Source organism: Sinocyclocheilus grahami, unplaced genomic scaffold (genome assembly GCF_001515645.1).
Source record: "Sinocyclocheilus grahami isolate Dianchi unplaced genomic scaffold, SAMN03320097.WGS_v1.1 scaffold102.1, whole genome shotgun sequence".
Taxonomy (NCBI): domain Eukaryota; kingdom Metazoa; phylum Chordata; class Actinopteri; order Cypriniformes; family Cyprinidae; genus Sinocyclocheilus; species Sinocyclocheilus grahami.
In genome coordinates this window covers 854,692-870,138 of record NW_015505281.1, presented here as the reverse complement: position 1 = coordinate 870,138, position 15,447 = coordinate 854,692, and the positions used below count along the sequence as shown (strand labels likewise).

At 35.5% G+C, this 15,447-nt stretch overlaps 1 protein-coding gene across 5 annotated transcripts in view; it reads left to right on the top strand.

The window, feature by feature from the left end:
- The window catches only part of LOC107588314 (testican-1-like), a 273,979-nt gene that overhangs the window by 219,957 nt on the left and 38,575 nt on the right, over window positions 1-15,447 (top strand). For all 5 annotated transcript variants that reach the window (XM_016276361.1, XM_016276362.1, XM_016276363.1 and 2 more), the window contains 2 exons: window positions 2,940-3,072; window positions 9,366-9,480. In XM_016276361.1, the coding sequence (XP_016131847.1) occupies window positions 2,940-3,072; window positions 9,366-9,480 (248 nt within the window). The remainder of the gene's footprint in view (window positions 1-2,939; window positions 3,073-9,365; window positions 9,481-15,447) is intronic.

Below are 15,447 nucleotides of genomic sequence, written 5' to 3'. Positions count from 1 at the left end.
CGGTCACATTAGCGATTATGAAGGCGACGGCCAAGACTGATTCATACTGATTACTTTGTCACATCATATTTGTTTTCGTCATGACTTACTTAGTTTAAAAGTAGACATGTTAAGCTTTCTATAGATATATCTCTACTGTGTGTGGGTCAAATATTCGCTGAGTTTCAGTTCATTTTAGTGACGCGTTTCAAACAGATATGCACAGAGAATGAGACGGCTAAAAGCACACCCTATTTATTTTCTTTATTTTGCAAAAGCACAATGTTTTGTTGATAGTGTGAGTGTACACAAATAAAAGTAGACCCTTTACAGATTTAAATGCTGTATTACTCTTATATGTACAGTCAAGTATGAAGGAGCATTTTAGTTCTTTTCGCTGTCATCATTCAAATCTGCAAAAAGTGCCGCTGGCGGAACTGTCGACACCAGGAGGTTAACATTAAAGGAATAATTCACACCAAAATTAAAATAGGCTAGTGTTTTATTTTTATACCTTCATTTACTCTCAAAAGTTGTTTTAAACCTGAATGAGTTTCCTCCTTCTGCTAAACATAAACGCTATTTTGAAGAAGGTGGAAAACCAAACAGTTGCTTGTCCACAGTGACTTCCCTAGTATTTTTTTTCCTACAATCAAAGTCAATGTTCAGAAAAAGCACTCGTCAGAACAGCACACGAATGAAACGTTTAACCAGTAAGGCTTTAAAGCAAATGCAAAAAATTTACATTTGTGATTGTGAATAAGTGCAGTGTCCTGTGAGTAACTCTACCGCTGAGTTAACACCAGGGCTGTCCTTAGCTGCCGCGGGGCCCGGTGCGAGGTAGGGAGTGGGGTCCCCCTCGGTCCATTTGCGTTCCGGGGGGGGGTTCCACCTTGGTCCGTTCGCCGCGGGGCCCAGTGCGACCAGTTGCAACCCCCTAATGTTAATGCACTGATGTTAATGTATGTCGCGTCGTGCAGTATATTGATTCGGCGGCGTCAGAACTGCAGCTGACAGATTGTGCGCTGTAGCACGATACAACATTTCCTTGCAAAAGCAGATCGTGGAGACATTTTTATCGTCCACGTTCAAAAATCTTCATATCGCACACCCCTACCCTCGGCAGAAATCGCGGACCGGGGGCGCGTAGACCAGACCGCAAGGGCACTTTAGCGTCAGACCTCAAAGGGGCAGGGGCTCGAGGCCCCCCGTGCACACCACTGTGATAAATAAAATTTGCAATGGCTCATAGATGACACAATAAACGACTAATACAGATTTGTTTTTTCTTTTTCTGTTTCTTTTCCCCCCGTACGTTAGAATGTGTCCTCTTTATTTTTTCCAGAGCAAAAAAATTATGACTATCATAAAATTAAACTATATAAACTTTAGTATGATCACTTTTACTTTGATATATTTTAATAAGTACAGCTCAGAATGTTGTTTCATTTCTCCGTAAATATATGTCACACTGAATAACAATGGAGCATTATTTCATCCATATTTTATTTTCACAAGTTATTTGAAACATTAAAGTAGAACTTTTACTTTGCTTTCTATGTATATAAAATCACTTTTTAAAATGTATTTTGATGCAAACACCAAAATGGGAGACAAAAGTGATTTTATATGTATAATTTAGATTTGATTTTTTCATTTTTAATGAATACACTTATTCATCAAGGCTGCATTAAATTGATTAAAAAAAGTGACATTAAAGACATTTATAAGGTTACAAAAGATTTTTGTTAAATGCTGTTCTTTTGAACTTTCCATTTGACAAAGAATCCTGAAAAATAAAATGTATCACAATGTTTCCACAAAACTATGTTTATGTGTGATGATTATGTGAATGATTTCTGAAGGATCATGTGACACTGAAGACTGGAGTAATGATGCTGAAAATTCAGCTTTGCATCAGAGGAAGAAATTACATTTTACAAAATCACATAGAAAACAGTTACTTTAAATTGTAATAATATTTTTGCAATTTTTCGGATCAAATAAATGTAGCCTTGGTGAGCTTAAAAGTCTTCTTTCAAAAAGTGCCACAAACATACAGCCGTTTATCAAATCTCTGATATTGTCACTGATCTGTTAAAGTGCTTCTGTCAGCCATGAGATACAGACAGAGATCATGTTTGTTTATCACCGTCAGATGATCACACTTCACGCTTTCTCTGAGATATTGACATTTTGAGTGTGAACAGAAGTGACATTACAGACATCTTTTGTCACTTTCTTATCTCCAGTATGTGTATGTGTGTGATATCTGATCAGCCGGTGTTGTGTAAGATTTCATCTCCTTGTTAAAATCCCTTTCGGATTCAAGAATTAGCTGTTTGTAATGTCGCTCACATCTTTCCTGGGCCATTGGCACAAGGCTGCAGGTAATCAGAACTAACTTAGTACGCTAATTGATGAGCTACCAACTGTAGGGAATACAGGACGGCAGGTTAGTTTTGCAGGGTAATCAGATCCGTTATCATACTACACAAGATAAATCTTTAATTTGGCCATTTATTGAATCAGATGATGTCAAATATAATTTAAAAGACATTTAATTGCTTTATTTTTATAATATACATTGCATAAGTCATAGTCTTACTGTAGGATTCCCAATCAGGAGCTAAATAACACGTTTAACATCCCGAAACTCCAGTTTTACTGAAAAGTACATACTACTATACACTAGTAATATATTTCTCATTCAGAACATGCTGATTTCATATTCATTGCTGTCATTTTGCATTTTAATATTCACAGACACTAGTCCACATCATGATTTGATGTTTGTTTGTTTTTTTGCCAAATTCTGTGACATTCAGTCTATGCCTGGATTCCACGATGCCATCCACGTTTTCCACATTACAGAAATCATAGGGCCCAACAAAAGCAAAACAAAAAAAAAGCCTATATTTCTGACATTCCTCACTAATTTTCTCTCGTTCTCTTTGTAGCATTAAACCCAGGAAAGGAAATCCCCCTCATAAGCGTTGGATGGGAGCTGTGAATCATGGGAAATGTAGGCCATGTCCTGTAGTTCACTCCAGCCTAGTGTGCGGCTCAGACGGACACACATACTCCTCAAAGGTGAGATATTTATCACTGTTTACATTGAGTTGAATGAGCTGATCCCATGACTTACCAATAAGAACTTAGTTTAGTTTAGTTTAGTTTAATTTATTTTAGTTTAAAGGGGTCATCGAATGCCCATTTTCCACAAGTTGATATGATTCTTTAGGGTCTTAATGAAAAGTCTAACATACTTTGGTTAAAATTTCTTAATGGGAGTGTAAAACAACACCCTTTTTACCGTGCCAAAAACAGCTCTGCATACAGCAACCCGTTTTAGTGCATGTTTCTTTAAATGCTAATGAACTCTGCTCACCCCACCCCTCTCTTCCGTGGGGTGACGAGCCGTCCTCATGAGACTGTTAACTTTAGCCGCATTTAGCAGCGGAGCTTGATAACTAGCACGTTATTAGGAAAGGCGATTTGCAAAGATTCATAAAAGAACCTTCTGTAGGTGAGGCTGGATCACGAATGATTCGCGCGAACATAGATGTATTTAGGTAGATGGGGGGTGCATTCCCTTCAAAATTAAAAGTAATTAACTGCAACTTCAAGAGTAAATGACAACTGCTATGTTCATTATTACATCCAACAACAAAGCACCTCAATCTCTTAAACAAAATAAAACAGAATTAAAACAAAATAAAAGACTAGACAATGTTCAAAACCAGGGCTCTGAACCGGTTCAAGGAACGAAAATGAAAACCGGAAACGAATGAAATTTTGACAGAAACTAAATCAGATTTTATAGTTCCGAACAGAATAGAAAATTTTACATGGCCATTAACCGGTTAATAACGTTATTTTATTGTTCCATTTAATATTTGAAATTTGCTGTCAACCAATCAGGAATTCAAGTAGTACGGCCTATGCAAATGTGAAGCATCCAGCCCGTGAAAAGCCCGTGCTCAGCTGTAAATTCATCATAGGTAAGTCGCAATGGCAATGCATTAAAGTTTATCCGAAGATAGTGTAAGATGGATTCAACAGATCACGCACACCTGCAGCGCTTGTGAACAGAGACAACAGAATAAAACTATAGGCTTACACAAAAAGGAATAGCCTATATTGGCCTATACATGAAATGTATTTCACTTAAATCATTGACAGATTAACAAAATGAAATAATTTATTGTGATGCAATCCAAAGTTCACGGAAAGGAAAACGAGACAGCAGAAAATAATTTTCTTTATTTTGCAAAAGCTTTACAGTTTTCTTTATTTTACAGTTGTATTTATTTTTTCAAATCTTGACAGTTTTGAATAATGTTATGCTTCTATCTGTATAACCAACCAGCATTGGTATGATATCTCGCCGGCTCCTCGCGCACACACAGACACAACATATTTTGTGACATTGCAGCCTGTTCCTTATCAAAATAAAATACAGTTAAAGAAACATAAAAAGTTGCACTGCTCAGTTGTACAATCGGTTGCGTTCAGCATGACCACTGCCTCACTGTGCTGATATAGCCGATGTGAAGGATGATGTCGATGCAAGTGAAGTACAAAGCCTATTACATAATAAATAAAAAAGGAATAGCCTATATTGGCCTATACATGAAATGTATTTCACTTAAATCATTGACAGATTAACAAAATGAAATAATTTATTGTGATGCAATCCAAAGTTCACGGAAAGGAAAACGAGACAGCAGAAAATCATTTTCTTTATTTTGCAAAAGCTTTACAGTTTTCTTTATTTTACAGTTGTATTTATTTTTTCAAATCTTGACAGTTTTGAATAATGTTATGCTTCTATCTGTATAACCAACCAGCATTGGTATGATATCTCGGCGGCTCCTCGCGCGCACACAGACACAACATATTTTGCGACATTGCAGCCTGTTCCTTATCAAAATAAAATACAGTTAAAGAAACATAAAAAGTTGCACTGCTCAGTTGTACAATCGGTTGCGTTCAGCATGACCACTGCCTCACTGTGCTGATATAGCCGATGTGAAGGATGATGTCGATGCAAGTGAAGTACAAAGCCTATTACATAATAAATAATATTTTGGAATCCAGATACGTTGTGAATATGGAAACATTTGGATTCGTACCAATCGAGGTAGGCATCAGTGTCACCTTAAATTAATTTGTTTTTGGATTGATGTTTTTATAGCCTAAACACATAGCCTTAACTTTAGAGGATTTGTTGTGGAGAGAAGGAAACTAATAACTTTGTTTATCATCATGTTTGTAAACATTTTGCTTTACCAGCATTTTAGCATAGTATATGGGTTGAGAAAGAAGCAAATATACTGAGGTGCAAGTCTATGCAAAGCTTTAAAAACAAAGAGCAACTTTCAAAAAGAAATTGCTTTTCATGACAGCGCTAATCTGTTTTTAAACACAAAGTGGGATAAAAAATAACACAGTCACTTACATTAGAGAAGAGGGGACCAAGGTGATTGACAATGTCAGAGGTCAGAACCGATGGGCCAAAGATAATTATTTTTGTCATTGTTTAGCTGTAAAAAATTCACACCCATCCAACATTTTATGTCATGCAGACAATCAAACAAACTGGACACAGAACAGCTGTTATCTTTAACAGGAAGATAAAGCTGAGTGTCGTCAGCATAGAAATAATAGGATAAGTTGTGTCTCTGAAAAATATGACCTAGAGCAGGGGTGCCCAAACTCAGTCCTGGAGGGCCGGTTGCTTGTTCAGGTGTGTCTAATTGGGGTTGGAGCTAAACTCTGCAGGACACTGGCCCTCCAGGACCGAGATTGGACACCCCTGACCTAGAGGAAGCATATATAATGCAAAAAGAAGAGGACCTAAAATGGAACCCTGCGGAACACCATAAGAGATTTGAGCACAAGATGAGAAACATTCCCCTACATTAACAGAAAATGTTCTCCCCTTGAGGTAAGAGGCAAACCACTCAAGCACAGACCCCTGAAACCCAGCTACATGATTGAGTTTTTGTAAAAGGATATCGTGATCTACTGTGTCAAATGCTGCACTTACATCAAGCAGGATTAAAATGCAGCTCAACCAGAGTCAAAAGTGAGTAAAATGTCATTGGTAAACTTCAGCAACGCAGATTCAGTACTGTGTCACTTCCTGAAACCAGACTGAAAATAATCAAAAATACCAAAAACGTTCAGGTAAGATTAAATCTGAGAGTAGACACATTTATCCAGGACTTTTGAAATAAAAGATAGTTTAGAAATGGGTCTGTACTTATTCATAAGATACTGATCAAGATGATGCTTTTTCAACAGGGATTGTGCTATAGCATGTTTAAAGTGTCTGGAACCCTCCCATTGACTAGAGAACTATTAATAATAGAAGTCACGATTGGACTCAACTGTAAAAGCCTCTTTAAAAATATGTGAAGGCAGAATATCAGAAGGGCAGGAAAAGGGTTTCATAATCGAAACAATATCACACTAACTAATTGTGACTAATTTCCGTGTTTGATTAAATGTAAAGTGTGTTTGTGTTGAGGTTCAGGTGAGATAAATCTGATCAGAGGAATTTAACCTGAACACTATCAGGCGCAGGATCATTGTGTCCCAACGAGGAGAGAGTCACCTTTAAATTCCAATATCAGCGCACAGCTCTCTCTCTGCTGTTGTAAATGATGCAGTGTTGGGTGATAGATGGTTAGGTGGATGAACTGTGTCCTCTGTTGATATTGGATTCTTGAGTCCTGCGCAATCCCCCCTCCGGCTCGAGAACAGAGAAAAAAACCTGAACCTCGAGCACTACCTGTGCCTCCCATCTGTGACCGCACCACTTTAACCCCACCCACACCATTTCCTTCCCTTCAACTAAAATGAAATCAGATGTGAGAGATGGAGTGAGAGAGAGACTTGGTCTGAACAGATAGAGCAGAGAAATGAACAGCGCATGAACGCGGTAGATATGTGAATGGCTGTTCTGATATTTTCAGCTGTAGAATCAGTAACACTATATTTAGAATAATTATCATAAACAGAAACATCCATGGTCTAATTATGTTCAGACAAATGATGGTAATTTTCATAAGACAAAACCAAAATTAAATCTTTATGCACCATTAAAACAAACTGAAACTAGACTGAAATGAAAAATCAGCATAAAAAATAAAAGAATATAAAATACCAATATTAAAGCTCTATACACCAGTTAAAAAAACAAAGGAGAAAAAAAGCTATGTGCACCAGTTTAAAGTGGAAAAATAAAAACTAGACTGAAATAGAAAACCAGCATATGAAATATAATATTAAAGCTCTATGAACCACTAAAAACTAACATATTTCAGTTTTTCTTTTTTAATAAATCTGCAAAAATGTCAACAATTCTGTGTTTTTCTGTCAATATGGGGTGCTGTGTGTACATTAATGAGGAAAAAAATTAACTTAAATGATTTTAGCAAATGGCTGCAATTTAACAAAGAGTGAAAAATGTAAGGGGGTCTGAATACTTTCCGTACCCACTGTATATATGATACATATTTGTTTTGTAATGTATTTCTTTTATTAAACTACTTTACATCTAGATAGATGGATGAATAAATGTACAATCAGTAGAAACAAATGTACAGAGAAAAAATATCATAAACAAAACCATCCCCTGACAGAGTATTTTCAGACAAATGACAGTAAATTTCACAAGATAAAACCAAAATCAAAGCTTTCTGCACTATTAAAACTAAAACTACCAGTATAAAAAATAACATAAAAAACAAACATTTATAATTACCCCGATACAGACTTGTTTATACTGTATTTATTTACTATCTGGTTTTCTAGTATATTATTTACTATCTATGCTATCTGAATGGATGAAGTCACATTCAGGTCACATTATGAAAATAAAATGGGTTGTAAAAGCTGTTTCATGTTGTTTGCATGTATTATAAAATGGAGTATGTCAGAAAGCATTGATCTCTAACGTTTTCCTTGACAGATGTGATTCACTTCTTTCTCTGAATTCATTTGTGTTGATCTGAAGCACTGAACAGACTCTTTATTGAACAAAAGACCCTTTCAGTGGTAAAATAAGATGCAAGTCTGAAACTGGCAGATTATTGTTCATTGATATGCACACAAACAATGTTTGAATGCCGTGTGTTGTTCAGGTGAGTCTATTGTTGAGGTTTTAAAGGTTATTGGAAGGTTTAAACACTCATCAGGATGAAAAAAGTAAATAAAGCACCACAGCCATGTCACATATTTATTTACTTATTTCTCTTTATTCTCCATCATTATGGAATTATTTGTAGCACAGTAGCAAATGGCCTTAAAGGAATAGTTCATTTATTATGGATTATAGACTCATATTTTTTCCAGATGCTAGAGTTTAAGTTAAAAGCATCTTAATGACGCCATTGTCTCTTACAAACATGCAGCTTTTCACTTCACAAGACATTAATTGATGGACTGGATTCATGTGAATCACTTCATGTGGATTATTGTGATGTTTTTATCAGCTGTTTGGACTCTCATTCTGATGGCACCCATTCACTGCAGAATGAAGACACAAACTCATCTACATTTTGCATGACCTGAGAGTGAGGACATTTCAGCAAATTTTTAATTTTGGGTTAACTATTCCTTTAATAAGTGGTGACAAACTCTTTCTATTCCATAAGCTCACATTTTCAACATTCTGATGTCTCGATATTAATCAACGGGACTGTCTGCTGTTTAAGTTTCACTTTCACAACGAAACACACAGCATCTTCACAACATGGCAGCGGTGGCAACAACAAAACTACAGCGAGAATAAAGTTACGCCTTCTTTCTTTGCGTGAACATTTGGGCGGCGTTATGCAAATCTTCCCACATCGTGACGTAGACGTGGGGGCGTGTTAGAACGAGCCGTTTTAGGTAGGCGTGGCTGACTCTTAACTTTTATAAAGAATATCTCTTTGGATTTGAGACTTTAGTCTTTGCAACTTTACAGATCTTCTTTATGCACCAAGAGCTTGTAACACTCCAAAGAGAAAGGAAAAATTGAAATCGCATCATATGACCCCTTTAATTGATTCTGCTTTGATAAATAATGAAGTATTTCACTTGATTAAGCGCTATAGTCTGATAGTCTAATCATGACATCATCTTTAATTAAAAGCCAAAGAACACAGCAGATTTTATACTGTTTCTGTGTGATCAGATCTGACGAACACAATCGCCTCACTTCAAAGGAACTCAAATCTTGTCATCTTAATTTGATAACTCGTATTTTTCTCCTGGCTGAGGAAACGGACTCATTTCACGAGTGATAAAGCTCAACGCTCGGGCTGTGACGGTTAAATGCGATAATGTCTCCAAATGCACTACCCAGAATCCTCTCTGCTCTTCCACAGTGTAAACTTGAGTTCCAGGCCTGCAGCTCGAGCAAGAGCATCTCTGTGAAGTGTGAGGGTCCGTGTCCCTGCCTGCCAGGACAGGAAGTCATCAAACCACACGCAGAGAAGAACGGTGAGTTATTTCCTGTTTGTTAGGATGTACTGTATATAGTACCGTATACTATCTGAACAGAGACTGTCTGCACCATCAAATTGTAGATGATGAAATCTGATCTGTTTGAGGTCAATAATTGTTGTATTTGCCTTCGATTTCTATATTATATATAATGGACACTCAAACATTTTTGTCACCTGAATTCATTCAGTTTCACTACCCCTGAGATTTTAAGTTAATATTTCTAAAATATGACAAAACTTTTGCATTCTCACGGTACTTTGATGTTGGTTAATGGTCACCTGACATGCAGGAAAACAAATTAAAGGGATAGTTCACCCAAAAATGAAAATTCTGCCATTAATTACTCACCCTCATGTCTTTCCAAACCTGTAAGACCTTTGTTCATCTTCGGAACACAAATTAAGATATTTTTGATGAATTCCGAGAGTTCTCAGACCCTCCCATAGACAGCAAGGATACCTGTAGCTACCACGATCAAGGCTCAGAAACGTAGCAAGGACATCATTAAAATAATCCATGTGACATCAGTGGTTCAACCGTAATTTTACGAAGCTACGAGAATAATTTTTGTTCGCAAAGAAAACAAAAATAACGACTTTATTCAACAATTTGTCTCATCCGCGTCACCCTTTAGCGACCATTTTGGAGAGTATCACATACGTAAACAACATATGCTTTTCGGTGTCAGCAGCACCGTACGCAGATACATTGTCTACGCTTTGATCTGAATGTAAAAAACGTATCCGCGTACATGCGTTGTTTACGTATGTGATTCTCTCCAAAATGGCACTATAGGGTGATGCGGAGGAGACGAATTGTTGAATAAAGTTGTTATTTTTGCTTTCTTTGCTAACAAAAAGTATTATCGTATCTTCATAAAATTACAGTTGAACCACTGATGTCACATGGATTACTCCAACGATGTCCTTGCTACGTTTCTGAGCCTTCATCGTGTTAGGATCCTTGCTGTATATGGGAGGGTCTTGGAGCTCTCAGAATTTATCAAAAATATCTTAATTTGTGTTCTGAAGGTGAACAAAGGTCTTACAGGTTTGGAACGACAAAAGGGTGAGTAATTAATGATAGGATTTTCATTTTTGGGTGAACTATCCCTTTGAATATTTTTTCTTTTTGCTGTAAGTTTTTAATTTTACATTTTTATGATTTCATTAAATTTACTAAATTATAAATTTTTCCATTAATTAAATTTAAATATACATAAATCAAGATACTTGAGATGCAAAATGATGTTGAATGTTGCCAAATAGGGTTAGAAAAATAAACTTTGTTTTCCCTTTGAATTTATTTGAATTTAAGTTTATATTTCTGACCTCATTGGAAAATATTGATGTTTGGGATTTTTAGATAAGTGTACTGTATTGTGTGATTGTGTAAGTATACAGTGGGTACGAAAAGTATTCAGACCCCCTTCAATTTTTCACTCTTTGTTATATTGCAGCCATTTGCTAAAATCATTTAAGTAAATTTTTTTTCCTCATTAATGTACACACAGCACCCCATATTGACAGAAAAACACAGAATTGTTGACATTTTTGCAGATTTATTAAAAAAGAAAAACTGAAATATCACATGGTCCTAAGTATTCAGACCCTTTGCTGTGACACTCATATATTTAACTCAGGTGCTGTCCATTTCTTCTGATCATCCTTGAGATGGTTCTACACCTTCATTTGAGTCCAGCTGTGTTTGATTATACTGATTGGACTTGATTAGGAAAGCCACACACCTGTCTATATAAGACCTTACAGCTCACAGTGCATGTCAGAGCAAATGAGAATCATGAGGTCAAAGGAACTGCCTGAAGAGCTCAGAGAAAGTAACTTGTGCATTGTTTTACTTACTTGTTTTTGACATATCCGACTGAACTACAAACTTTCCAGTGATGTCTGTGAGAAAGATATATTCACTTGACAAGCTCGCGCATCTGCGCCGCCGCATGCTCAATCCACTCAGCGTGCTTTGTTTATCAGCTCGCACACATCAGCTATACAGGCGTTAACACTGAATGTTTAACATTATATTCATTGCATACATATACTTCGTAGTAGACATCCTTAACTCCTTTCTGCTGTCTGTTGTCTGTGTTTCTTTGTTTGAATATGGCACTTAACACATGCTGTGTGGTATCGGCGTTTGGTATCGGGGCATTTTAACGAGTACGAGTACAGGAGACCAGTATCGGTATCGGTGCATCCCTAACACACACACCTATAGTCTAAAAATTGGGTTCACAAGCTAATAAATAATAGAATTAAAAAAAAGTTTAATCATAAAAATGTGATGAGTTTATATTTATAACGTGTCAGAACAATTATAAGACATGTTCTCTGTTTAATTAAGAGCAGCTGTGATTGTGGAAAGGCAAGATTTTGCCTCTTTTTGTGTTTGACATTTTGACACAAGGCAGAAACTGATTTTCTTCCTCAGTATTTATGTCTTGTTTTTCAGGACAAATACTGTATCTAAACATAATATCTTAAATCAGATTTGTTGTTGTTGTTAAGCATAAACACAATTAATTAGGATATTTTTTTCTTAAAGAAGACATCTTTGTGTTGTTTGTCATTGCACATCTCAAGTAAATATATCTTGATTTAAGAATTATTCAATATTTGTACTGGAAAACAAGATAAAACTATTAAGAAAGAACTGCACATTTTGGTACTGAACTCATGAGAATTTGCATTACTGTATTTTACACATTCATGCATAATGCAATGTCTGAAATCCCTCAATAATTCACTAAACAGCAGATGCTTCATAGGTTAATATATAGGGAAAGAATGTATAGAGTCATTAATGAACACTTTTTGTGAGGTTACATATTGGTCACACTCTGAATGAAGGGAAAATAAATTTGAAATCCGATCAGACGCTCAGACCACATCGGATCAGATGTTAATTGGATATGAAATGACCTGTGAATGTGGCTTGGATGGGGTTTGTGAAAGTTGCATTTGGTGAGTTTTTGCTGTTTAGACCACAGAAAAATAAACGCATTTGAGTTGGACACACCAAAACATTTTTGCTGCTGGTCTGAACAAACCGTAAGAGACACATGAAAAAGCCTCGAGAAAGAAAAACACTCAGATGCAAGACGTTTTTTATAGTGTGCGTGTGCGTGTGTGTGTCTTTCCTGAGGGGAAAGAGAATAGTGAATTTACAGTTTTGGGAACAACACTGGACATCACAAAGACAAGCTCTCGGGAGAAATAAACACAGAAAGATGTTTGTTAATGTGAATTTCAGCTGTTTTATTATTCATGGGAAAGAAACATCTCCAATGAGATCTGTTTAATACTTAACTTCCAGATTAAATGGAGATTCAGTCTCCTGTGTCTCAGATGTTTCCCCTGAGAAAAAGGACATAATCATACACGTGTCTCCTACAGAGTTTTGCAAGAATCTCAGCAATGTCTCAATCAAAAGTCTCAGAATAAACTCACATTTCTCATCAAATGATTGATGAGCTGCACTTCACATTAATTTTATCAACTAGTGACACATTTTGGTCTCTTACAGGAGAAACATTTGAGATAAAGATGATACAAGGGCTCAGTTGACAATATTGACTAATCAAGCTTCATTTAATGAAGATATTGATTCTTAAATCCCAAGATTGATACTGTTGTCGGTTGATTCAAGAACCAAACTTCACTAAACATCACAATAAGCTTTGTGCTTTGATATGAAACAAAGGCTCATCTTTCAAGTTCTGAGAATTTTTTGAAAATAAATGCAGTTTTGACGCTCTTTAATGTGGCTTGACAGATCATTGTAGACGTGAACGATCATCTCTACGTCTTTACCACTAGTTACAGCACCAAATAAACATTTGGTCAGAAGGTGTTGAAAAAACAGAACAACTTACTGAATTTACTATGAAATCTGTTTCAACCGCTGAAAGATACTGTGTAAATAAAACAGCTTGTAATGTCATGTAACATCATATTTACCTCAGAAATATTCCACAGAGGAGCATTTTGATAAATATATGCACTATTACATATTCATTATATTTTTACTTAATCTGTTAATGATTTCAATTGCAGCCACTGAATAAATGTTTATATTTCAACAACAAATTAGAATATAAATAGAATATAAAACCTGCCTTATGTGCTATTTAAATGTTAATTATCAGTTTTTGAGTGTTAATTGTTACATCTAAATAATTAGCAATAACTATAGCAATAAATCAGAAAAAATATCTGCTTTAGTTTTTTTCTACTGTACCTGATACAAATTAATCAATATTGAATCAAATTGAGATTGGAATCAAATCAAATCAAGAGCTTGTAAATCAAATTGAATTGTGAAATCTGTGTCAATATTCTTAATATTTGCATGAAACATAACAGAGTTGAAACATAATACATTAATAAATATAAAAAAACCGCCTTATCTGCAATTGTTATGGTATTTTTAGTGTTAATTATTGTATGTAAAAAATCATAAGCAGGTTTAGGTGAGGTTTTTTCCTTAAAGAAAATTGACATGTATTTGATATATTTCCAAATTAATTCATATTGAATCGAGATCAGAACTAAATTGAATCAAGAGCTTGTGAATCAAAATAAAGTTGAATTGTGAAATCTGACAATACTCTTGATACTTACATTAAACTTATCTGAAGATTGAAACATAATAGCATATATAATTGCATATACCATTAAAACAACTGCCTAATGTGCAATTTTAATGTTACTCATCTCAAAATAAATAGAAATAAATCAGAAAAAAACACCTTAGTTGAGAGAGATTTTTTTCCTAAGAAAAATTGACATGTACCTGATACATTTGCAAATAAATTGATATTGAATCGAAAAGAGTTTATGAATCTGAATCAAATTGAATCAAGAAATTGTAAATCAGAATTAAAATGAATCAAGAACTTGTAAATCAGAATCAAACTGAATCAAGAGCTTATGAATCAGAATCAAATTGAATCAAGAGCTTGTGAATTGCATTCAAATTGTGAATATTGTGTCAATATCCAGCCCTAGTTCCCTCACATATCCTGAGTGCTGAATAAGCAACTCTGACCAGTGAAGTTTTCCTCCTGAAGTGTTTTAATGCCATCAGTCTGTTATTTTAAGGGTTTGTTGTGCTGTAATTCAGATTCATGACCTCTAGCCTGTTTGCACTTATTTCCCAAAGGCTTCCCCACACAGCACAGTTCTCTCTCTGTGGGTTCTGCTGTGAGATGTGAGCAGAGATGAGGGTTCGGTCTGATAGAATCGTTATGATGTCTGTATTTTAATGACTTCAGATCACTGACATGATCTTTAATTGGAAAAGTGCTGCATACATCAGGAAGCAATTACCACCGAAAGAGAGAACGTGTAATTTGAAAGTCCATTTTTCTTTCATTTCCTCTCGTCTTTATTGTCTAACGGCCTCTTCTCTTTCTCTTTATTTGACCTGTTCAACTTTTGTTATTTTATCTCTGACTTTCATCTCATGCTCTTTTATGTGTCTCTGTTCGGTATTCAGATGAAGCTGTTATTCATCAGTGTTTGCATTGAGAATATCTATTTCTTCTCAGTGTCCGTCCATTATCTGCTCTTCTGTTTTCATCCGTGTGATTCTTACTGGAGCTGCATCGTAGTTTAGAAAGACAGGTGACAGAGGGCAGGACTAAGGCCATAACATTTCTGCAATGAGGAAAATGTGGACAGAATCACAGAATACAGTTCATGAAAATTAAATTCACTGTATAACGCAGAATTTTAGATGAATAAATCAAAAGTAGGACTGTACACTTTATCAAACTGTGATGTGGACAAGTGTCTGTGAATATTAAACAAAAGACTGCCATTGAAATTAACTTGAAGAAATTATTACATATACAGTGCCCTCCATAAGTATTGGAACAGTAAAGACAAAATTGCTCTGTTTGCTGTGGAGTCAAGAAATCTGTAAATATGATTAAAAGAT